The 23,704-nt window shown below is 38.5% G+C and overlaps 3 protein-coding genes across 3 annotated transcripts in view; all 3 read right to left on the minus strand.

Moving 5' to 3' along the window:
- LOC127949529 (zinc finger and SCAN domain-containing protein 31) overlaps window positions 1–11,739 on the minus strand; it is a 47,850-nt gene extending 36,111 nt beyond the window's left edge. Inside the window, exon 1 of the mRNA XM_052546982.1 lies at window positions 11,714–11,739. Within this exon, the coding sequence (XP_052402942.1) occupies window positions 11,714–11,716 (3 nt within the window). The 5' untranslated portion in view covers window positions 11,717–11,739. The remainder of the gene's footprint in view (window positions 1–11,713) is intronic.
- The window catches only part of LOC127949471 (zinc finger protein 501), a 167,043-nt gene that overhangs the window by 73,019 nt on the left and 70,320 nt on the right, over window positions 1–23,704 (minus strand). The window lies entirely within an intron of this gene.
- Window positions 15,872–23,704, minus strand: part of LOC127948394 (zinc finger protein 91-like) — an 87,993-nt gene continuing 80,160 nt past the window's right edge. Inside the window, exons 9-13 of the mRNA XM_052544830.1 lie at window positions 22,961–22,991; window positions 22,232–22,399; window positions 21,755–22,115; window positions 18,837–20,972; window positions 15,872–18,662 (exon numbers count right to left, since the gene is read on the minus strand). Of these exons, the coding sequence (XP_052400790.1) occupies window positions 19,960–20,972; window positions 21,755–22,115; window positions 22,232–22,399; window positions 22,961–22,991 (1,573 nt within the window). The 3' untranslated portion in view covers window positions 15,872–18,662; window positions 18,837–19,959. The remainder of the gene's footprint in view (window positions 18,663–18,836; window positions 20,973–21,754; window positions 22,116–22,231; window positions 22,400–22,960; window positions 22,992–23,704) is intronic.

Below are 23,704 nucleotides of genomic sequence, written 5' to 3' on the forward strand. Positions count from 1 at the left end.
TAACAATGCATTGTTGCAAAAACGCACACCTTTTGGAGAAATCTCGCAGCATGATTCACCAACTGCCACAAATATGGTCGAAACAAAATACTGATTTTGTGAACTTTATTTACAGTATCAATATTTTAAATTGCCTTTTGAACTTAGTTTTATGGCAAGGCAAGGCAAAAAAAAAAAAAAACTACCTTGCCAAAGCACTGATAGAGCCCATTGATCTAATGGTGTTGATGAGTGCCCCAAATGCAAACTTTGCAGGCAACAATCAATCAGCAACTGACAGCACTTTGATCCAGTGCCTTACAGGCATCATCAGTTTGACAGTACTTAGCCCAATGATGTTGGGGATCCAGTGGGGGCGGCAGTCGAAATTTCAGGGTGACCATGCCACTCATTATCACAACCCTGCTAAGATATAGTGTGAGTATGTGCGCTCATAGCTGCCCCCTTCAGCTGGTGGAGCCCTAGGCGACAGAAACAGTACTGTTTTTTCACACAAGTGGCCTTGCCTAATGCACCATTAGCATATATTTTAATTATATATCCTACATCCATTTGCACATTAAAGTATTTGGAAGGAAAAACACAGAAACACCTTTTCCACCCAGAAGATCAGCTTTTACCCAGTAAATATCTTCCCTTACATGGCAGCACCAATGCTCTTTGAGAACCGAGATGATGTGGAGCTAATAACAGTCTGAGAAAAGATCTTTCTTGATTACGTGAACTTATTCCAATGAAAATCAGCCCAGCAAATGTTCCCTTAATTTTAGCATCATTTGGTTCCCATTTGAGTGTTTGGAAAGCCAATAATAACATTATTTTTTCAAAATCATTAAATATTGTTCCCATAACTGTACAAGCAACTAAACTATTGCTGAACTTTCCTCAATGGTTACTTTGCCATGTTAATAAATAAATATATTTTTATTGCAACAAACAATACAGGGAATATAAGGGTTATGCAGTGTTTTATCTTTAAACTAGATCACTTAATTCAATTTCTCTAGTATTTCTATCCGTAGTCTTCCCTAGGCTTGAGACCATTTATACTATACTATACTATACTATACTATACTATAAAATAGAGATGTTCCGATACCCTTTTTCTCTTCCCGATACCGATTCCGATACCTGGGCTCAGGGTATCGGCCGATACCGAGTACTGATCCGATACCTGGGTGTATATCTGTATATACAGCTGTATATACTACTAGCCCTGTGTAAATTGCTAGAATTTTTTTATGGTGTGCTTCAGACAGATCCCTCAATAAAACATGAACAAATACATGGTGAACTACTGTATTTATTACAGTATTTTTATTATCTAACATGAATTTGACAGTATTATTTATTTTCTTATGCAAAAAAGAACTTCAAATGCAGCCAAAAATCTAACACCGCAAACTAAAAAAGGTATTTAAGTTTTACAATATAACTGTATAAAAAAACTGCAACAAATAAGTCTAGGAATATAAAAAAAGATCTATTAATCAGATAATCTCTAACAAGTAAAAAACAAGTAAAAAACAAGCAACCATCTAGGCATAATTATTATTATTATAGAGATGTATTATTATTACTGTAGGCTACAACAGTAGCTTTATATATTGTCAATTTACTCATGTAAACCAAACATTTATTTTAATGGGCTGCCATGAAGATCTTTGAGTGTCTGTGTTTATGATATGACAGTATTCTCAAATGAAACGGTAAATTCTCATGAAGTGACGGTTTATGCGTTCGTGTCCTCATGACACACAGCAGAGACTACAAAACAGCGAGCTCTCGCGCATCTGTGCCAGTCACCCACAGAGATGTAGATTTTGCGGGAGTAATATTTAAATAGTATTTTGCAGTTTGATATTCACAGACACTAGTATATATTCGGCTACTGTCTGGAGCCCTGCGTTTTGACTTACACGGAAGCGACTGAACGCAGTTGCCGGTACTGAATATACTCGAGAGTCTGTAACTACCGGTACTACAGAGACATACTGCTAACCACTGATCTATAATATAGTAGCGGCTTCACTGTCTTTTGGCAGTTTAGAATGTGATGAGTGATCCAGTCATATATAGATAAGGGCTGCTAACGCGTTTTCATTTCTTCTTCGCTGCTCTAAACAGGGGTTGCTTGTGGCAACAGCACAACTTCCTGTGTTTTCAATGCATTTTGAGCAGCGAAGAAGAACCGTGCAGCGGTTAGGCAAAGCTTGCGGTCATAACTAGGTCTTTTTTAAGAAAATGGTATCGGATCGGTATATGGGTTCATGTACTCGCCGATGCCGATGCCAGAATTTGTTGTGGTATCGGAGATATTTCCGATACTAGTATCGGAATCGGAACAACTCTACTATAAAACAGTATAGTAGAAAATTCTCAGTTACAAAACACCAAATCAAAAAGGTAAGTTTTCAACATAGATTTAAAAACCGATGGTAAAGGTGCAGTTCTAATAGAGAGGAGCAAGGCTTTCTACAATCTAAGGGCAGCTACCAAGAAAGTGCAGTCACCCCTGCATTTTAGCCTCGACTTAGGGATGCATAATAATCTCGGGTTGGATGATCGGAGAGACAAAAGGGGCCGGTGTTCAGTCAATAAGTCAGAAAGATAGAGGCCATACATTAGTAAATCAAGGTCTTGTATTACTTATGACAATTCTGCTTGTTCTTTAGCGTTAAGATGCACAATTATCTTTGGGTGCCTGGAGACTTCGCAAATATGACTGAGTAAACAAAATGTTATTCTCTAATGCAAGTTATTAATGGTTATTTCTAGCCAAGATGTGGCAATATTAAAATACTGCATAAAGAAGTGGTGAACGTTTTTGTGTTCACATTAGTGGTGGAAATCTTTATTCATTCAAGGGATTTGTTCACTTTTAGTTTGTTCACCAAAATTATTCGTTCTGATTGGTTCAGTGACCATTTCTTCATATTACATAAATACACCAGACGGTGGCAAAAGAATGTCTTCTGTGTTATGTCTTAAAGGGATACTCCACCCCAAATTTAAAAGATAGTCATTAATCACTTACCCCAAGTCTCAGGAGTACCCCCCGGCCTGCGAGGGGCGATGGGGATATGTGAAAGTGGGGTGGGGCCGAGAGCCGAGGGAAAGGATCAAGGCATGGTGGAGTAATTGGAAATGAGTGACACCTGCACCACTCACTGGTCTAGAGTCCCACAGAGGAGCTCCAGAAGGATGAAGGGAGGAGCGACGACAGTGAAGGACGAGACAGGACCAGGCCTGGGTTTTTATTTTGTGTTTTGGTTTTGTTTGTGTCCAGCAGTCGGGCATATTTTCGTTCTATACATTCAACAAATCACATGCTCCATCACATCTCAGACTCAAAGACTATTGGCTCAAGGCTTAGTCATTCTTTGACAGGATAAAAAAGTCCACAGTTACATAGTTACATGTCTCCCTATTCAAACGCACCAGATTCAACTCATCAGCTCATTAGTGAAGACTCCAAGACCTCAAATGTGTGTCAGATAAGAGAGACACCAAAAATGTGCAGTGTTGGGAGTTCTCCAGGACCATGATTGGGAACCACTGATGTAATCCATTATTGTTCCATCATTGACTCATAATTCACCTCAGCATGATGCTATTAGCAGTGCATGCTCAGATCAGTGAACCGGTAACTGTGGACTTCTTCATCCTTTCAAAAAATGACTAAACCTTGAGCTTTTTGATTTGCTTAAAAAGGATGATTCATTCAGGAACATAAAATCACTTTTTCACAAGGTTAATACCCAAAATACACATACACTTTAATTTTATTTGACATTACAGTGAAGTTAAAGTACTTGCCACACAATGTTTTTTTTATTTCTATCCAGTAAATATCTTACATTGCATGGCAGCATTAAAAATGTTTTTGACCTCTTCCTGTTTTTTTTCTTCATATTTTTCACACTTGAATGATTCAGATCATCAAACTAATTTTAATATCACACAAAGGTAGCCCAAGTAAACACATAATGCAGCTTTGAAATCCTTTCATTAAGGGAAAAAGCTGTCCAAATCTGCCTAGCCCTATGTGAAAAAGTAACTGCCCCCTAAAAGCTAATAACTGGCGGTGCCACCCTTTGCTGCAACTGCATTCAAGAGTTTGTGAAAGCTGGCAATGAGTCTTAAACATCGCTGTGGAGGAATTTCAAACCACTCTTCTTTGCAGGATTATTTTAATTCAGCCACATTGGAGGGTTTTTGAGCATGAATGTAATGTTTTTAAGGTCAAGCCACTGCATCCCAATCAGATTTAAGTCCAGACTTTGTCTTGGCCACTTCAAAACCTTTTTTTTGTTTTCCTTGAGCCATTCAGAGGTGGACTTGCGGGTGTGCTTGGGATCATTGTCTTGCTGCATAACCCAAGTGCGCTTGAGGTCACAAACTGATTTTCTGATAGAGCGCAGAATTAATGCTTCCATCAAAAAATGCCAAGTCATCCAGGTCCTGAAGCTGCAAAGCAGCCCCAGACCATCATACTACCACCTCCATGTTTGACTGTTGCTACACTGTTCTTTTTATGAAATACTGTGTTGGTTTTACGCCAGATCTAAAGTGGCACTCACTTACTAAAAAGTTCCAAAAACTTAACTTTTTTATTTCTTATCTGTTCTTGAATTTCTTTATATGGTGACATGATGTGTTGCTCTTTAGGATGCTTCACTTCATCAGACAGGGTCTATTAAAGTGGTTTCTTTGGTTCAACAGGTCTGGCAGTAATCAGGGTGTGGCTATTGAAATTAACTCAGCTTTCTAAAATAATGTGATTAATCACAGTCCTTTCATGATTTAACAGGGCTGGGCAATTCATTTTTCGCATATGGCAAGGTAGGTTAGGACAGGGGGTAAAAACTCTTTCACAGCACTTTATAAGCTGACTGATGAAAGTCACTCTGGTGATTCTGGAGCAGTTTGTTCTTTAGCGTGTTTGTTCTGATGGCTCTGAAAACTACCTAAATAAGCGAATCTCTCGCCGCAGATGGAGCAGGAGTAAGGTTTCTCTCCTGTATGAACTCGCTGATGAACCTTAAGGACGTCTGATCGAGCAAACGTCTTTTCACACTGTGAGCATTTAAACGGTCTTTCTCCAGTATGAGTCCTCTTGTGGTTTTTTAAAGTACTAACTCTACTGAAACTCTTTCCACAAATGCTGCAGTGATATGGTTTTTCTCCGGTGTGGATTCTCTTATGAGATAAAAAACATTCCGGATTAGCAAAAGCTTTCCCGCAGTGGGAGCACAGATATGGTTTCTCTCCAGTGTGAATCCTATCATGATAGTTCAGATAACATCGTTTACGGAATCGTTTGTCGCAGTGTTTGCACTGAAACGGTTTCTCACCTGGTTTCTCATCAGAGTGTATATTTTGGTGTGACTTTAGACAGTCTGAGGTTCTGAAGGTTTTCCCACATTCACTGCACTGATACGGTCTCTCATTAGTGTGAACACGCACATGTCTCTTCACTTGAGATCCATTTATGAAGCTCTTCTCACAGTGAGGACACTTGTATGGTCTTTCTCCCGTGTGAATTCGCTTATGAACAACAAGACTTCCTTTGGTGGTGAAATACTTGTCACATTCACTGCATTGTAAAGATTTTTCACTGTGAGTCTTTAAGTGAAGTTTTAGACTAGAACGAATGAAAAAAACCTCCCCACACACTTCACAGTTGTACTCCTTCTTCCCGCTGTGCTCTTTTGAATGAAGTCTCCTCTCTTCTGCGGTAGGAAAGCTGATTTTGCATCTCCTACAGGTGAAGTCTTTCTGTTCTGTGTGTTTTCTCTCGTGTCTTGCTAAATTACCCTCTGAACTCAGTGTTTTTCCACAGGTGACACACGAAAAGCTTTTGACCATCAGCTGCTCTTTTGATGTTAAAGTTGTTTCTTCATCAGAAGATGAACAGCCCTTGTCATCTGAAATGAAACAAAATGTATACTTTTTTTATATATATATTTGTTTGTGCCACTCAGGAAACATGGAGATTCTGTAATATCTGAGTGTAGGGGTGAACAATTTATAAAATAAAATAAAAAAATCACAATGTGGTTTAGTGAAGTAATCAAATTGCCTAAAACCAACAGATTAAATAAACCAATGCATAGAGTTTGGAAATTCAGCATTCACCACCCATTTGACCAAATTTATAATGTAATTTTACAGTATAATAATATTATTGCAACCACAATGTATTACTGTCATGATTTTATTATTTATTATGGCCCAACTGTGCAGTCTTGCAGACACAGCAAATCTGGCATACTCAAAGAAAAAACGTATTCTAGATCAAATTCTCAACAGAGAGAGGAAAAAATACTAATCACTTGCCATTACGTTCCCAAGGAGAGGTGTAGGGAACAGAAAGTCCTGCCATATGTTTATTCCACCCATGAACTCAAACAGATGATTTCATCAGAGGAGGAATCAAGTCATTCATTTCAAGTCACACGCAAGTCTTATCCCAAGTAAAATCCCAAGTCTTCAAAGAGTTAAAGTTAATGAGACAATTAATAGACTGGTATTTATGTCTATGTTCAGCACCACTGCTAAATATCCACCATACGTTTTAATATTTTGTTTCCTTAATGTAACAAGCTTTTTCTTTTTTTATAGGGATATTAGTTTGGCTATAATGCTCAAACAGCTTGAAAAATAGAAAAACCAACATGACAAACAATCATGATAAAATCATGATATATCGAAAAAAGATTTTTTTGCCATTTTGTAATTTTTGTTATATCGCCCACCCGAACAAACAAATATACCCTAACCATCTCCCCAACCATGCTGCTGTTTAAATTGTTTTAACTTTAAACCTGTTGGTAGCTTTAAGTACTGAAGTACCCATATTTTTTTTTTTTTGTAGTGTTTGAATAAAGGGTGGCAGTCTTTCTTAATCAACTGTTGTTGTGGACTATATACTGGAGAAGTATTTTATCTCCATTTGATTGAGATGATTTTAGGGTGGCTAATTGAGCAAAGTGCTTCCATTTATTTTATTATTATTTGTAGTATTAGTTCAAGAATAAACTAAAAATATCGGATTGATATCGGAATCGGGAAATAGCCAAAGCTTCGGTATCGGAAGTGATAAAGTGGCGTTGGGACATGCCTTTTATTTTATTTTTCCTTTATTTTACCAGGTGATGTCCCATTATGATGTCCCATTGATGTCAAATCTCTTTTACAAGGGAGCCCTGGAGCAACAGTACACAAGTTACACAGAATCACAAAAACAGACACAGCAATCAAAACTGATTTACAGTACATGTAAAACAATTTAAAAAAGCATAAAAGGCTTATTGAAAGCATGTGCATTGTTCAAATTTAGATTTTTTAAGTAATTGTTTAAAATGTTTAAGTGGGATAAGAACAGAAAGCTTCAAAACTTTTTGGAGTAAATTCCAACACCAAGGAGCAGCATAACTAAAAGCAGTCAAATTCTGTTGTTACACGTGGGGTATTTAGAGCCAGAATATTAGCGGAGCGAAGATTATAAAGCTGATGATTAAAAAAATGATAAAAACACTCTTTTCATGCATATTTATGAACAGCATCACAAGCCTAAATCAACTATAAATAAATCAATATGCATAGATGGTGTTTATAATACCATCTTTCATTGTACTGTTTAAATACCTCCAACTCTTTCTCTTTCTGCAATGGTGACAGTCCTTGTGAGTGAGGCGTGCTCTCACTCAGGTGCAACGTTTATGTGCAAGAGAAAGTGCGTGATAAAGTAAGTTTAAAGTTACTTCAATGTATATTGTTAAGAACCTAGATTATTACGGTGTACAACAATTGTGTTAACTTTAACAGCGTTTATGATGTTATTGATGTTCAGCGATCTTTCTTAGTGTTATTTGATCCTGTTTAACCCGCTAGCATCGCGGCGTGCATATTTATATCTGTTGTTTTATTTATTTCAGAAACTACCTCAAATACACTTACATGTGTATAGGGTCAAATCTTGTGCAATAAAGGGTCAAACTAAATATGATGACTCCGACTCCCTGACAAGAGTTCTGCAATAACTATTAACCAGCATTCATTGGGGCAATCCCCAACACTTTTAGTAATTCAAAGCAAAGAACTACGAAAAAAGTCCTATTAAATTAAAATTTAATTAAAATTTTAATTTATGCATTTAGCATACGCTTTTATCCAAAGCGCTATCAGGTGTTCCCGGGGAATCGAACAAAACAATTGCTTTAAAATAGGAAGAAAAAAAACACTGTATCAATTCTGACTTTTAGACATGAAAACTTATCACATGATCCTCAAAAGTGGTGGTGATAATTATTGTCAACATTGTTAACAGCACTTCAGCATGAATATTTTGTTGATTGTCACCATTGTTAAGATTCATATACTGGTTCTATGTGTGTCTAAATAGCAAAGGAGCTCAAATGTTTATATGCATTACATACAGTAGATTTTGATTGTAATTAGGCCAGCTCATGATGGCTAACTAATCATATAAAAACGGCTAATATCTGCTCACTGCTTTACAACATCACATGCATTGTAACTTGAGACTTTCTTGTGACATGAAAGGAATGACTTAGGCTGTATTCCACTCCACTTTTAGACACGCACTTGCAAACTTCCCTAAGCACTTCCCCTCAGGAGAATCCCCACCTCCAATCTGAAGTGGAGCGAGTATGTTTCATTTACACACTTCATGCCACTAGATGCAACACTATTACGACATCATCACAAATTGTGTTTAATTTATCCCCACCCCAAACAACTCTATAACATACAGGTGCGTCTCAATAAACTAGAATGTTGTGGAAAAGTTCATTTATTTCAGTATTTCAACTCAAATTGTGAAACTTGTGTATTAAATAAATTCAGTGCACACAGACTATAGTAGTTTAAGTCTTTAGTTCTTTTAATTGTGATGATTTTGGCTCAAATTTAACAAAAACCCACCAATTCACATCTCAACAAATTTAAATCGTTCATAAGACCAATGAAAAAATATATTATATTTTCAGTGAATTGTTGGCCTTCTGGAAAGTATGTTCATTTACTGTACATGTACTCAATACTTGGTAGGGGCTCCTTTTGCTTTAATTACTGCCTCAGTTCAGTGTGGCATGGAGGTGATCAGTTTGTGGCTCTGCTGAGGTGGTCTGAAGCCCAGGTTTCTTTAACAGTGGCCTTCAGCTCATCTGCATTGTTTGGTCTCTTGTTTCTCATCTTCCTCTTGACAATAGCCCATAGATTCTCTCTGGTGTTCAGGTCAGGTGAGTTTGCTGGACAGTCAAGCACACCAACACCATGGTCATTTAACCAACTTTTGGTGCTTTTGGCAGTGTGGGCAGGTGCCAAATCCTGCTGGAAAATGACATCAGCATCTTCAGAAAGCTGGTCAGCAGAAGGATGTAATGAAGTGCTCCAAGATTTCTTGGTAAATGGGTGCAGTGACTTTGGTTTTCAAGAAACACATTGGACTAACAGATGACGTGACATCCCAAATCATCATAGACTGTGGAAACTTAACACTGGACATCATGAAACTTGGACTATGAGCTTCTCCACCCTTCGTTCAGACTCCTTCCTGGTTTCCAAATGAAATACAAAACTTGCTCTCATCTGAAAAGAGGACTTTGGACCACTGGGCAACAGTCCAGTTCTTCTTCTCCTTAGCCCAGGTAAGACACCTCTGATGTTGTCTGTGGTTCAGTAAATCTCTTGACACGTCAGTGTGTGGTGGCTCTTGATGCCTCGAACCCTGCCTCAGTCCATTCCTTGAGAAGTTCACTCAAATTCTTTAATTGATTTTGCTTAACAATCCTCATAAGGCTGTGGTTCTCTCGGTTGGTTCTCGGTTCTTCCACACTTTTTCCTTCCACTCAACTTTCTGTCAACATGCTTGGATACAGCACTCTTTGAACAGCCAGCTTCTTTGGCAATGAATATATTAATACAACTTGTTAATACACAAGTTTCACAATTTGAGTCGAATTACTTAAATAAATGAACTTTTCCACAACATTACAATTTATTGACATGCACCTGTATAAATTAGTTTTTTCTACATTTATAACAGCCCAAGCATACCTATATACATAGGATGCTGCACCACACAAATTCATAAGGGAAAAAATGTGAACAATAAACCAACTCCAAAGTGTATTCTAAGTGCTCAAGGGCTTCCCAGTTCAGCCCATTCCAAGCGTTCAGCCAAAAGTGGGCACTCAAACAACGTAATCAATGACGTACATACGAGTAAATGAGAGGGAGAGAAGGACATAAAAAATGGACTGGAACACAGCCTTGATTCCTCCTCTGATGAAATCAGCTGAGTTCATGGGAGGAACAAAACCTCAGAAAACCTTCTCTCAAACCTGATCAGATCATCAGAGACCATCAGCCAATATGAACCTGATCCTGCTCTCTGCTGACATTCAAGTGTCATAGAAATAACATATAGACATAAAAAATAGAAACAGACCTGGAGAAGTGAAATCTTCATCACCATCATCATCCCCATTATTCTCAGCACAATCATCATCATCATCCTCCTCCTCCTCCTCTTCCTCATCAGTGTGTTGTTGTTGTTTCTCTGCGGTGGTTTCTTCTCCTCTGCTCTCGATCAGGTTCCTGCAGTCCACCAGTTTGACGGAGCACATCTTCAGCGGCGTCTGCAGCATCTGCTGTTCTCCAGCGTTACAGTCAGAGGTTTGATCAGTGGATTCATGATCCTGAGCGTCAGTATAACAGAGTAAAGTGAGGCTGAGCTCTGAGTCCTGTGTGTCTCTGGATCTCTGATCTCTGACGCTCCAGACTGAATCCTGAGCTTCTGTCCCATCAGTCTCACGCACCCAAACCTGCTCCACATCCTGACAAACACAATCAGTAATATATCTAGTGAGAGTATGATTAACAATAAGACATTGATTCACACAACTATCAGTCCATATTAGCAGCTAAAGATGAAATGAAGATCTGTTCAAACCTCTCTGTTCAGTTTGTCTCCTCTTTCTCTCAGCTTTGCCTCCAGTGAAGCCACCTCTTTCTTCAGCTGACAGATTTCTGTGATGAAATCCTCAATATCCAGCATGGACAGATCAGTTCCTACTGATTTACAGCAGACCACATCCACCTGCGCTTTCATGATCAACATCTGAACACAAACACATAACGATTATTACAAGATGCATTTATAATGGACTAAATCAAACTACAAATCTGAGCAGAACTACACAGATATTAATAAATAAAACTAACTTCTGGAGAATATTCAGAAACATTATTGTCAGATATAAATGTATCCATTTAGACACATTTGTTTAGTTTCACTGTAGAATACGAATGTCAGCTACATAATATTTTATTAAAATGTAGCACATAATTTTAACTGCATTTAATGAACTAGGCTATACATTGTTGCTTAAATATGACTATATGTGAGATTGAATCGATTTTAGGCATCCTTCAAAAGTGTCCAGCATACAAATGTCACAATTATATGGTTAATGTAAGTAAAACAATGGTGCATCTGTGCTTAGCCTAATGTGGTTTTATTACAAATATCTCATCTATAAAACTATGGTTTTAAACTATGCTTACTTTATAAAAACATATAGGTTAATGTTCCTAAACCAGATTTGGATAACGAACGCTTTATTTAAGCTCTTTAGCGCACTAAAAACAGCGAATCACCAAGAACATAGTTAAAACGTACCATGCCACCAACCGTCTTTCTTTCTGCAGCGCTTTTACCGTTGAGCTAGGATCGTCACAGCGCCTCCTACAGTACAGTGAGAGAAGTTCTTCATTCATGTTTAACAGCGGTTAGCATCCAACTTCAATGGTGTATTACCGCCACCCTCTGCACTGGAGTATGAACCGGAGCTAGACAAAGATAACTATATCTATAAAGAAGACACTTTTATTCTCCAATTTCTTCTACCCACTAGAGCCAACCCAATACCCATCAGTTCATTACAGATAAACATTTAGACAGTCTCTTATGTACTTCGATTCCCATCTCTGGAACTCCAAACGCAACTCGTTTGCCCAGATTGAGGTTCCTTAGACCCATCTGTTTAAATATCCAGATACCCTTTATACTACTTTTTCGGATAATTACAAAACACTTCATATAAGTGACTATTTAATATCTTCAGATCCACAATAGGTTGAGAGTGTCTGTGTAGTCAGCAGTTCTTAATTGCGGGTTAGCAATTTTTAATTCGAAAAAACAAAACAAAAAACATTTAATTTCAGTATACATCATCAGCATGCATAGCCCAAAATATACGATTAAGTTTTTGAAACATGAACTGCGTGTTTATTAGTTGTTCTACAGTAAAATAAAAATGTAATTCATTCTAATTATTATGGCAAATGGGATGTTATCAAACTGCAATGAAATTCAATAGCGAGTGACCACACAAACGGAAAACATTTTTTGGGAAAACAATGTTTTTGCTGTTATTTCTGTACTTTCTGTAGCTCATTGCCCCATTATAGTATAGGTAAATATAGTATTGCATTTCTATGTCTGAATCATTACTATGAATGGGAGAAAGTGCAACGTGAAATAAAAGTATTTTTAAAAATCTGTAAAAGTACAGAATTATAAGAGCAACTGCAAACATTTGGACAGTTCATGTTAGATTTTCTTTCTGCTTTAAGTGAGGCAAGAAATGTCAAAAAATTAGCATGTCATAATTCATATACTGCATCTGAAAAAAATTATTACTTTTCATTTGCTTAAAAAAAGTTTCACACATGTTGTCATTATTGCATGATCTACCAGAGTTGCTTTACTGCCCTTCACAAATCCTCTCCCATGGCTACATATGGGGCAGTAAAATGTCCATCATATGCATGCTTTAGTCTTGTGGCTTGAAATTTATGGATGCTTTTTAGGCAATTCCAGCTTATAGTGATATGATATCATTGCAGAATCAGAATGTTGATGAGTTGGTAAATTGTTTCAATCCTTTATATTCAGAAATTGTAAACATAATTGCCCCTTATAAAACCAAAAATCTGAAATCAAATAATCAACCATGGTTCAATAGTGACATAAAAGTTAAGAAAAAAATGTATAAGAGCAGAAAGACAATGGAAGAATGACAAATTACAAATCTCAAATCAAATCTTACAGAGTAACTTGTCTGACTTCCAAGAAGCAGTTTGCTTGGAAAGGGCAAAATACTGCTCAAACATAATCTCAAAATATTCCCAGTGTCCTAAAATACTGTTTTCTACATTAAATTAAGTATTAAACCCTTTTAGACTGGCTGGCCCAGAACCTTGCCTAGACTTATGTGAGAAGTTCTGTAACTTCTTTATAAACAAAGTTACTCAAATTAAGGCACATATCTCTAGTAATTTAACTCAGAATTATCAATTTGCAAATGTCTGCCCCTCTGCTTTTTCTAATTTCCAGACTATTTCACACTCTATGCTGATGAAGATTATCTCTAACATGAATCCAACCACTTGCTCTTTTGATGCCATTCCCACAAAGTTAATAAAGGATGTTCTGTTGTCTGTGTTGCCAAGTCTACTTTCTATTATCGATAGCCTTCTACATCATTAGAAGAATGGCATCTACGCTAATATTTGTCTGTTTCTCTCTTGTTCCGAGGTCACCGTGGCCACCAGATCCAGTCTGTATCCAGATCAGAGGGTCACTGCAGTCGCCCGGATCCAGTACGTATCCAGACCAGATGGTGGATCAGCACCTAGAAAGGACCTCTACATCCCTGAAAGACAGCGGAGACCAGGACAACTAGAGCCCAGATACAGATCCCCTGTAAAGACCTTGTCTCAGAGGACCACCAGGACAAAACCACAGGAAACAGATGATTCTTCTGCACAATCTGACTTTGCTGCAGCCTGGAATTGAACTACTGGTTTCGTCTGGTCAGAGGAGAACTGACCCCCAACTGAGCCTGGTATCTCCCAAGGTTTTTTTTCTCCATTCTGTCACCGATGGAGTTTCGGTTCCTTACCGCTGTCGCCTCTGGCTTGCTTAGTTGGGGTCACTTCATCTACAGCGATATCATTGACTTGATTGCAAATAAATGCACAGACACTATTTAACTGAACAGAGATGACATCACTGAATTCAATGATGAAATGCCTTAACTATCATTTTGCATTATTAAGACACTGTTTTCCAAATGAATGTTGTTCAGTGCTTTGATGCAATGTATTTTGTTTAAAGCACTATATAAAAAATAAAGGTGATCAATAGCTCCTGTACTGTACCTTTCTACCTTAAACAGGCTGTGGTCCATCCTTTACTCAAAAAAGCTATATCGATCTTTCTGATTTTAATAACCATAGGCCCATTTCAAAACTTCCACTTTTGCACAAAGTTCTGCAGAAGTGTGTACTAAATAAAATTTCCCCCTATTTAATCTCTAACAATATTCTGGATCCCTTTCAGTCTGGCTTCAGAGCTAAACACAGTACTGAATCTGCACTTCTGAGGGTAGTAAATGACCTCTTACTATCTGTAGAATCTGGTAACTGTACTATTCTTCTATTATTGGACTTAAGTGTGGCTTTTGATATTGTGGATCATCATATCTTGTTAAAGAGATTGGACCTTGGAGTAGGCATTCGTGTTGGTGCACTAGATTGGTTTGCATCATATCTCGCAAACAGGAATTTTTGGGTGGAAATTGGAGAATTTTCATCAAGCTCAGTTACCGTCACCTGTGGGGTGCCCCAGGGCTCAATTCGGGGTCCAATCTTATTTTACTTATACTTACTCCCTCTTCGTTTAATTTTTGTGTCCCATAAAGTTTCATATCACATTTATGCCGATGACACTCAGCTCTATTTTCTATTAAAATCAGGTACTGATTCAGTTTCCTCTCTGCTAGCTTGTTTAGAGGACATTAAGGCTTGGATTGACAATAATTTCCTTCAATTAAATCAGAAGACTGACGATATGTTGTTTGGCCCTTCACACCTTTTAAATAATATAAGTTCTACCCTATGCCCCCTTCAAGATAGCATTCATGATAAAGTAAATCTGGGAGTTACTCTTGATCCTGAATTAAAATTTGATAAACAAATCAACTCTGTAGTTACAGCCAGTCTTCTGCAGCTTAGGGGACTTCACAAGCTGAAAAATATTCTAAACTTTAGTGATTTGGAGACTGTTATTCATGCATTTATTTCAATCAGGCTGGACTACTATAACGCTCTATATGCTGGAATATATCATCATTGCATGGCATGATTTTAAGGTTTTAGTATTTGTATTTAAATCACTTCATGGTCTTGTCCCTTCATATATTTCAGACCTTCTCCACTCGTATTGTCCTGTGAGAATGCTCAGATCTTCCACTCAGATTATATTAAATGTCCAAAATCTCGACATAAATCCAAAGGTGACCGAGCATTCTCAGTTCTTGGTCCTAAGCTCTGGAATTCCCGACCTTTGTCTATTAGACTTTCCCCTACACTTACATTAAATTAAATTGTATTGTACAAGGATGTTTTGTTTGGTATGGTGTGCAGCACTTTGGTCAGCATTTATACTGTTTTAAAGGGCTATATAAATCAACTTGACTTGACTTACACACACCCCAGTAACACCATGGCAGATGTAGCACATCTAAATTTCACTTTTACTAATGGTCAGCTAGTTAAGATTCAAATGTACTACCTGCTCAGACAGTATGTGATTTCAGATGCACAATTATCTTTGGATTCCTTGAGACTTAGCAAATATGAATAGTAAAACTTCCCTTAAAATGGACTTTGTCTCTAATGCAAATTAAAGTAAATGACAGTAATTTCTAGCCAAGATGTGGCAGTATTAAAATACTGTTAAAAGAAGCTGTGTTTTTGTGTTCACATTAGGTCAATAATCCAAACACACATACACTTTAATTCTATCTGACATTACAGTGAAGTTAAAGTAGATGCCACAAAATTATTTTTCACTTCTATCCAATAAATATCTTACCTTACATGGCAGCATACACGCTATGTAAGAACAGTAATTAAATGGATAATTAATAAACCATGGCTCTTTGAATCCCTCTCAGCAATGAAAATAAAAATAGAATGCACAGGTGATGTACTCTCTCAATCTTTATGCCACTTCATCACATAAAATAGGATTAACAGCCTTATGTACAGTGGGGCAAAAAAGTATTTAGTCAGCCAACAATTGTGCAATAGGTACACTTCAACTATGAGAGACGAAATGAAAAAAAAAAAATCCAGAAAAATCACATTGTAGGATTTTTAATGAATTTATTTGCAAATATGGTGGAAAATAAGTATTTGGTGACCTACAAACAAGGAAGATTTCTGGCTCTCATGCCACCAGGGTCTCAAATCCTGCAGTGCTAGATCTGTCCCCCTGCTTAAGCCAGTATTTGACAAGTGGGGCGGGCTGAGAGCCGTGGGAACGGAGCGAGGCCGATGGAGTGATTTGGTAAAGAGTGACACCTGCGACACTCACCGGTCTTGAGTCCCACAGAGGAGATCGGAAGGATACAAAAGAGGAACGATGACAGTGAAGGACGAGAGAGGACCAGGCCTGGGCTTTATTTTGTGTTTTTTTTTTCATCCGCGAGGGGCTGTAGCGCTGTTTTGTGTTGATTTTGGTAATTAAAGTTTCATTTAATTGTCGGCCGGTTCCCGCCTCCTTCTTCCCCCGATTGTGAAGTTTTTGTATATCATTACACTGGTGCCAAAACCCAGGAGGAAGGAGGGATGCACTCCTGAAGATCCCTTGCCTCTGGGGTAAACCCGTGGTGCCATCGAGCAAGTCGAGGGAGAGTGCCGCCGTCGACGCTCGAGGCGGTGGGCTGTAGTGAGTTGCTGGGGACAGACGAACTCACTGCTGGCCACGATGTGGAGGGGCGGCTGCCATCCATGAGGGAGCGGAGGAGTCGGCGCCATTCATCAGGGGGCTGGAGCCTGCTGCTGTCCGCCACGATTGGGAGGAGCAGGGAACGGGTCACTCCTGCCGGATGCCCAAAACCAGAGGAGCCGTTGCTGTCCTCTCTCCCCTCATCCTTCCATCTCCTTTTCTCTCGGCTCGTCTGTTCTTCCCCCAGGTTCCCGCAGGTCACCGCGAGTGGTGGAGAAGGGGTGGAGCACGGGGCCAAGGGTAGTGGGAGCAGAGCAAGCCGGTGGAGTGATTTGGAAATTAGACACTCACCGATCTCTCGTCCCACAGAGGAGATTGGAAAGATACAAAAGAGGAGCGACGACCAGGCCTGGGCTTTATTTTGTGTTTTGGTTTTTGCTTTGGGGCTGTTTTTCTGCAAAGTGATCAGGACGACTGATCCGTGTAAACGAAAGAATGAAGGGGGACATATTTAATGACATTTTGAGTAGAAACATCCTTCCATCAGCAAGGGCACTGAAGATGAAACGTGGCTGGGACTTTCAGCATGACAATGATCCCAAACACACCCGAGCAATGAAGGAGTGGCTTTGTAAGAAGCATTTCAAGGTCCTGGAGTGGCCTAGCCAGTCTCCAGATCTCAGCCTCATATAAAATCTTAGGAGGAAGTTGAAAGTCTTTGTTGTCCAGTGACAGCCCAAAAACATCACTGCTCTAAAGGAGATCTGCATGGAGGAATGGGCCAAAATACCAGCAACAGAGTGTGAAAACTTTGTGAAGAAATACAGAAAATGTTAGACATCTGTCATCGCCAACGAAGGGTATATAACCAAGCATTGAGATAAACTTTTGTTATTGACCAAATACTTATTTTCCACCATAATTTGCTAAAATAAATTCATAAAAAATTCTACAATTTGATTTTCTGGATTTCTTTCTTTTCTCATTTTGTCTCTTTTAGTTGAAGTGTACCTATGATGAAAATTACAGGCCTCTCTCATCTTTTTAAAGGTCCCGTTCTTCGTGATCCCATGTTTTAAACTTTAGTTAGTGTGTAATGTTGTCGTTAGAGTTTAAATTATATCTGTAAAATTCTTAGTGTGTAAGGGCCGTTTCATAGTAAACACGAGAAACGCGAGCAAGCAACGCGAGCGACGCGCTCCCTTTCATAGTCTAAACAGTGAACACAAGCGTCACGGGTGATGCGTGTATGCAATACACCGCTGACGCAACAGGGGGTAGTAGAGACGGGTGATATTAGTAGAGTCGAGTCGCGTGATATTCAGATCACAATGGCAACTGAAGAGGAGTGTATTCTGTTGCTGATGAACTATCGTATAAATGTGGATGAATACGTATAAGTTCATAATTTTTCCTCTTCACCTGCCATTGTATTCAAACCTTCTTCTTCTGTAAACACAATATACTTGAATGAATGTACAATACTTGCAATGTCGCCCCCACCGACAACGCATAGTATTGCGTGAATCGGCGCGTTGCATATCAAAAACTAGGACGACACATTTGGCTACGCACCGACGCATAATGGCGGCCGGAGCGTAACGATGCGTAGCCTCGGGGACGTGTATGCTTACAGATGCGTTGACTATGAAATGGCCCTAATGTTGTCATTAGAGTATAAATTATATCTGTAAAATTCTAAAGCTCAAAGTTCAATGCCAAGCGAGATATTTTATTTAACAGAATTCGCCTACAAAAAATGACCCGTTTGGACTACATCCCTCTAATTCCTGCAGTAATGACGTCACTAAAACAGTTTTTGACTAACCTCCGCCCACATGAATACACAAACAGGGGGGCGTGGTCTTGTTGCGCTCCGACGGAGAAGAAGGAAGAGCTGCGTTTGTGTTTGTCGCCATGTCGTCGAAACGCTGTTATTTTCATCTCGGAGTCCAATCATCTTTGTTTTGCCTTCACAGGGACGCTGTATTTGGAGATTAACCTCCGCCCACATGAATACACAAACAGGGGGGCGTGGTCTTGTTGCGCTCCGACGGAGAAGAAGGAAGAGCTGCGTTTGTGTTTGTCGCCATGTCGTCGAAACGCTGTTATTTTCATCTCGGAGTCCAATCATCTTTGTTTGGCCTTCACAGGGACGCTGTATTTGGAGATTAATGGTTACAATTTATGTTTAACTCGGTTCCCGAAAATTATAATCCACATGTAAAACTATGTGCAGCACATTTTGCTGAGGACAGCTTCCTCAATCTCAATCAGTTTAATGCCGGATTCGCACAAACATAATTCTTGAAACATGGAGCAGTTCCCTCTTTGTCTGGAGAAGGCATTGTTTATGGACCACAACCGGTAAGTGTATTTTATTATTTAAGTTGGTGCATTTAACGGTTTCTGTAACTGATTACACAAAGGGCAACGCTGTTTAGCTTTTTTAACTAGATTGTAGGGCTGTGCAAAATAGAGAATGTAAAGGCGTTCTGTGTTTAGAAGTACATCTCCAGCACATGCTCCTGCACACTTGCTTCTCAAAACTTGTCCAAAACTAGCCCAATCGCGTTTCCAGGAGGGCAGCATGCGCTCAGCTGCTGTCGAATCACAACACAGGAACCGCTGGCCCAATCAGAACTTGTTACGTATTTCTGAAGGAGGGACTTATAGAACTAGGAAGTCATCAGCCCATTTTGGGACAGTGAAAACAGCGGTATACAGATAGGTGAATTGATTGAAAAATACTGTGTTTTTTTACACGCAAAACATGAACACGTTATATTGCACACTGTAAGCACAATTAAAGCTTAAAAAAAAAAAAAACTAAAAACAGGAGCTTTAAGTGGGAGAACTTACACAATTGGCGGCTGACTAAATACTTTTTTACCCCACTGTAATCCAGGTACTTCTGTGTTTTTTTTTTTGATGATGATTTTTAATAGTTCTGTCTTGTTTAACAGAAAATCATTGCTCTACTCAGTCAAACATTACATTATATACAGCACTTGGATCAATCCACAACATTAAAAAGTTCACTGCCACCTACTGGCAGTAAGAACTCAATGAAGACTTTTAGGACGAGCCAAACAAGATTTCTTTCCCAGATTGACTGATGAAAGTCACTCTGATGATTCTGGAGCAGTTTGTTCTTTAGCGTGTTTGTTCTGGTGGGTCTGAAAACTACCTAAATAAGCGAATCTCTCGCCGCAGATGGAGCAGGAGTAAGGTTTCTCTCCTGTATGAACTCGCTGATGGACCTTAAGGACGTCTGATCGAGCAAACGTCTTTTCACACTGTGAGCATTTGAACGGTCTTTCTCCAGTATGAGTCCTCTTGTGGTTTCGAAATGTACTATGTTTACTGAAACTTTTTCCACAGATGCTGCAGTGATATGGTTTTTCTCCGGTGTGGACTCGCTTATGAAATATAAAATGAGATGGATTTGAAAAGCTCTTCCCGCAGTGGGCGCACAGATATGGTTTCTCTCCGGTGTGAATCCTCTCATGAAGATTCAGAGCAGATCTTTGACGGAATCGTTTGTCGCAGTGTTTGCACTGATACGGTTTCTCATCTGAATGGATTCTCAAGTGTGACTTTAGAGTGAATGAGTTTGTGAAGGCTTTCCCACATTCACTGCACTGATACGGTCTCTCATTGGTGTGGAAACGTATATGTTTCTTCAGATGAGATCCGTAATTGAATCTTCTCTCGCAGTGCGGACACTTGTATGGTCTTTCTCCCGTGTGGATTCGCTTATGAGCAACAAGACTTCCTTTGGTGCTAAAATACTTGTCACATTCACTGCAGTGGAACGACTTTTCACCGTGAGTCTTTAAGTGAACTTTTAGTCTAGAATGAATGAAAAAAATCTCCCCGCACTGTTCACAGTGAAACTCCTTCTTCCCGCTGTGCTCTTTTGAATGAATTCTCCTCTCTTCTACGGTAGGAAAGCTGATTTTGCATCTCCTACAGCTAAAGCTTTTCTGTTCTGTGTGTTTTCTCTCGTGTCTCTTTAAATGGCCCTCTGAACTCAGTGTTTTTCCACAGGTGCTGCAGGAGAAACTCTTGACCGTCAGCTGCTCTTTAGATGTTAAGTTTGTCTCTCCATCAGAAGATAAACAGCCTTTATCACCTGAAATAAACAAAATTATAATAAATTCTGGGTTTTAAAACATATGAAGTATTTGTGTGAAAATCTGCAAGTTAATTAAATAAACCCATGCACAGACACATTGAAAAATGAATTTCGAAATGCAACATCCGCCAACCATTTCATCATATTTTACAATGTCATTTTACAATATAATAGTGCATCCACAATGTTTTTCTTTTATTAGTATATATATATATACATTTGTAAGAATCTGTTTATATAAGTTCAGGGGTGAACAATTAATAAAGGAAATTTAAATAAAGTTTTAGTACAGTTATCCAAACGCAAAAAAAAAGTGAGTTTAAAAATCCAAAAGTTCAACCAATTACATCATATTTATAATTTTACAGTATAATAGCAATGCATTTCTTCCATGATTTTATAATTTATGCAGTTTATGCATTTAGCAGACGCTTTTATCCAAAGCAACTTACAGTGTATTCAGGCTAACAGTTTTTACCTAACATGATAATTGATAATAATTAACAAATGTAACAATAATATTAATTAGATTTTTGGTCAAATCATGCAGACTTACAAACAGGCACAGCAAATCTGTCTCTCTTTAAAAAAAAAACACATTAAAGATCTCAATAGAGGAAAAATAATAAAAATCATTTGCCATTATGTTCCCAAATATAAATTTTTTATTGATCAGATCATCAGAGACCATCAGTTAATATGAACCTGATCCTGCAGAGTCTCTGCTGACATTCAAGTGTAATGAAAAACAAGGAAAGGTCATTAAAGGAGAAACAAACCTGGAGGAATGAAATCATCATCATCCTCCCCATTATTCTCATCCTCCTCCTCCTCCTCTTCCTCATCAGTGTGTTGTTGTTTCTCTGCGGTGATTTCTTCTCCTCTGCTCTCGATCAGGTTCCTGCAGTCCACCAGTTTGACGGAGCACATCTTCAGCGGCGTCTGCAGCATCTGCTGTTCTCCAGCGTTACAGTCAGAGGTTTGATCAGTGGATTCATGATCCTGAGCGTCAGTATAACAGAGTAAAGTGAGGCTGAGCTCTGAGTCCTGTGTGTCTCTGGATCTCTGATCTCTGACGCTCCAGACTGAATCCTGAGCTTCTGTCCCATCAGTCTCACGCACCCAAACCTGCTCCACATCCTGACAAACACAATCAGTAATATATCTAGTGAGAGTATGATTAACAATAAGACATTGATTCACACAACTATCAGTCCATATTAGCAGCTAAAGATGAAATGAAGATCTGTTCAAACCTCTCTGTTCAGTTTGTCTCCTCTTTCTCTCAGCTTTGACTCCAGTGAAGCCACCTCTTTCTTCAGCTGACAGATTTCTGTGATGAAATCCTCAATATCCAGCATGGACAGATCAGTTCCTACTGATTTACAGCAGACCACATCCACCTGCGCTTTCATGATCAACATCTGAACACAAACACTTCATGGTTATTACAAGATGCATTTATAATGAACTAAATCAAACTACAAATCTGAGCAGAACTACACAGATATGAATAAATAAAATTAACTTCTGGAAAATATTCAGAAACATTATTGCCAGATATAAATGTATCCATTTAGACACATGTGATTAGTTTCACTGTAGAATACGAATGTCAGCTACATAATATTTTATTAAAATGTAGCACATAATTTTAACTGCATTTAATGAACTAGGCTATACATTGTTGCTTAAATATGACTATATGTGAGATTGAATCGATTTTAGGCATCCTTCAAAAGTGTCCAGCATACAAATGTCATAATTATATGGTTAATGTAAGTAAAACAATGGTGCATCTGTGCTTAGCCTAATGTGGTTTTATTACAAATATCTCTTGTATGAAACTATGGTTTTAAACTATGGTTACTTTATAAAAATATATAGGTTAATGTTCCTAAACCAGATTTGGATAAGGAACGCTTTATTTAAGCTCTTTAGCGCACTAAAAACAGCGAATCACCAAGAACATAGTTAAAACATACCATGCCACCAACCGTCTTTCTTTCTGCAGCGCTTTTACCGTTGAGCTAAGATCGTCACAGCGCCTCCTACAGTACAGTGAGAGAAGTTCTTCATTCATGTTTAACAGCGGTTAGCATCCAACTTCAATGGTGCATTACCGCCACCTTCTGCACTGGAGTATGAACCGGAGCTAGACAAAGATAACTATATCTATAAAGAAGACACTTGTATTCTCCAATTTCTTCTACCCACTAGAGCCAACCCAATACCCATCAGTTCATTACAGATAAACATTTAGACAGTCTCTTATGTAATTCGATTCCCATCTCTGGAACTCCAAACGCAACCCGTTTGTCCAGATTGAGGTTCCTTAGACCCATCTGTTTAAATATCCAGATACCCTTTATACCACTTTTTCGGATAATTACAAAACACTTCATATAAGTGACTATTTAATATCTTCAGATCCACAATAGGTTGAGAGTGTCTGTGTAGTCAGCAGTTCTTAAATGCGGGTTAGCAATTTTTAATTTGAAAAAAAAAACAAAAAAAACATTTAATTTCAGAATACATCATCAGCATGCATAGCCCAAAATATACGATTAAGTTTTTGAAACATGAACTGTGTGTTTATTACTTGTTCTACAGTAAAATAAAAATGTAATTAATTCTAATTATTATGGCAAATGGGATGTTATCAAACTGCAATGAAATTCAATAGCGAGTGACCACACAAACAGAAAACATTTTTTGGGAAAACAATG

This window comes from Carassius gibelio, chromosome B1 (genome assembly GCF_023724105.1).
Source record: "Carassius gibelio isolate Cgi1373 ecotype wild population from Czech Republic chromosome B1, carGib1.2-hapl.c, whole genome shotgun sequence".
NCBI lineage: Eukaryota > Metazoa > Chordata > Actinopteri > Cypriniformes > Cyprinidae > Carassius > Carassius gibelio.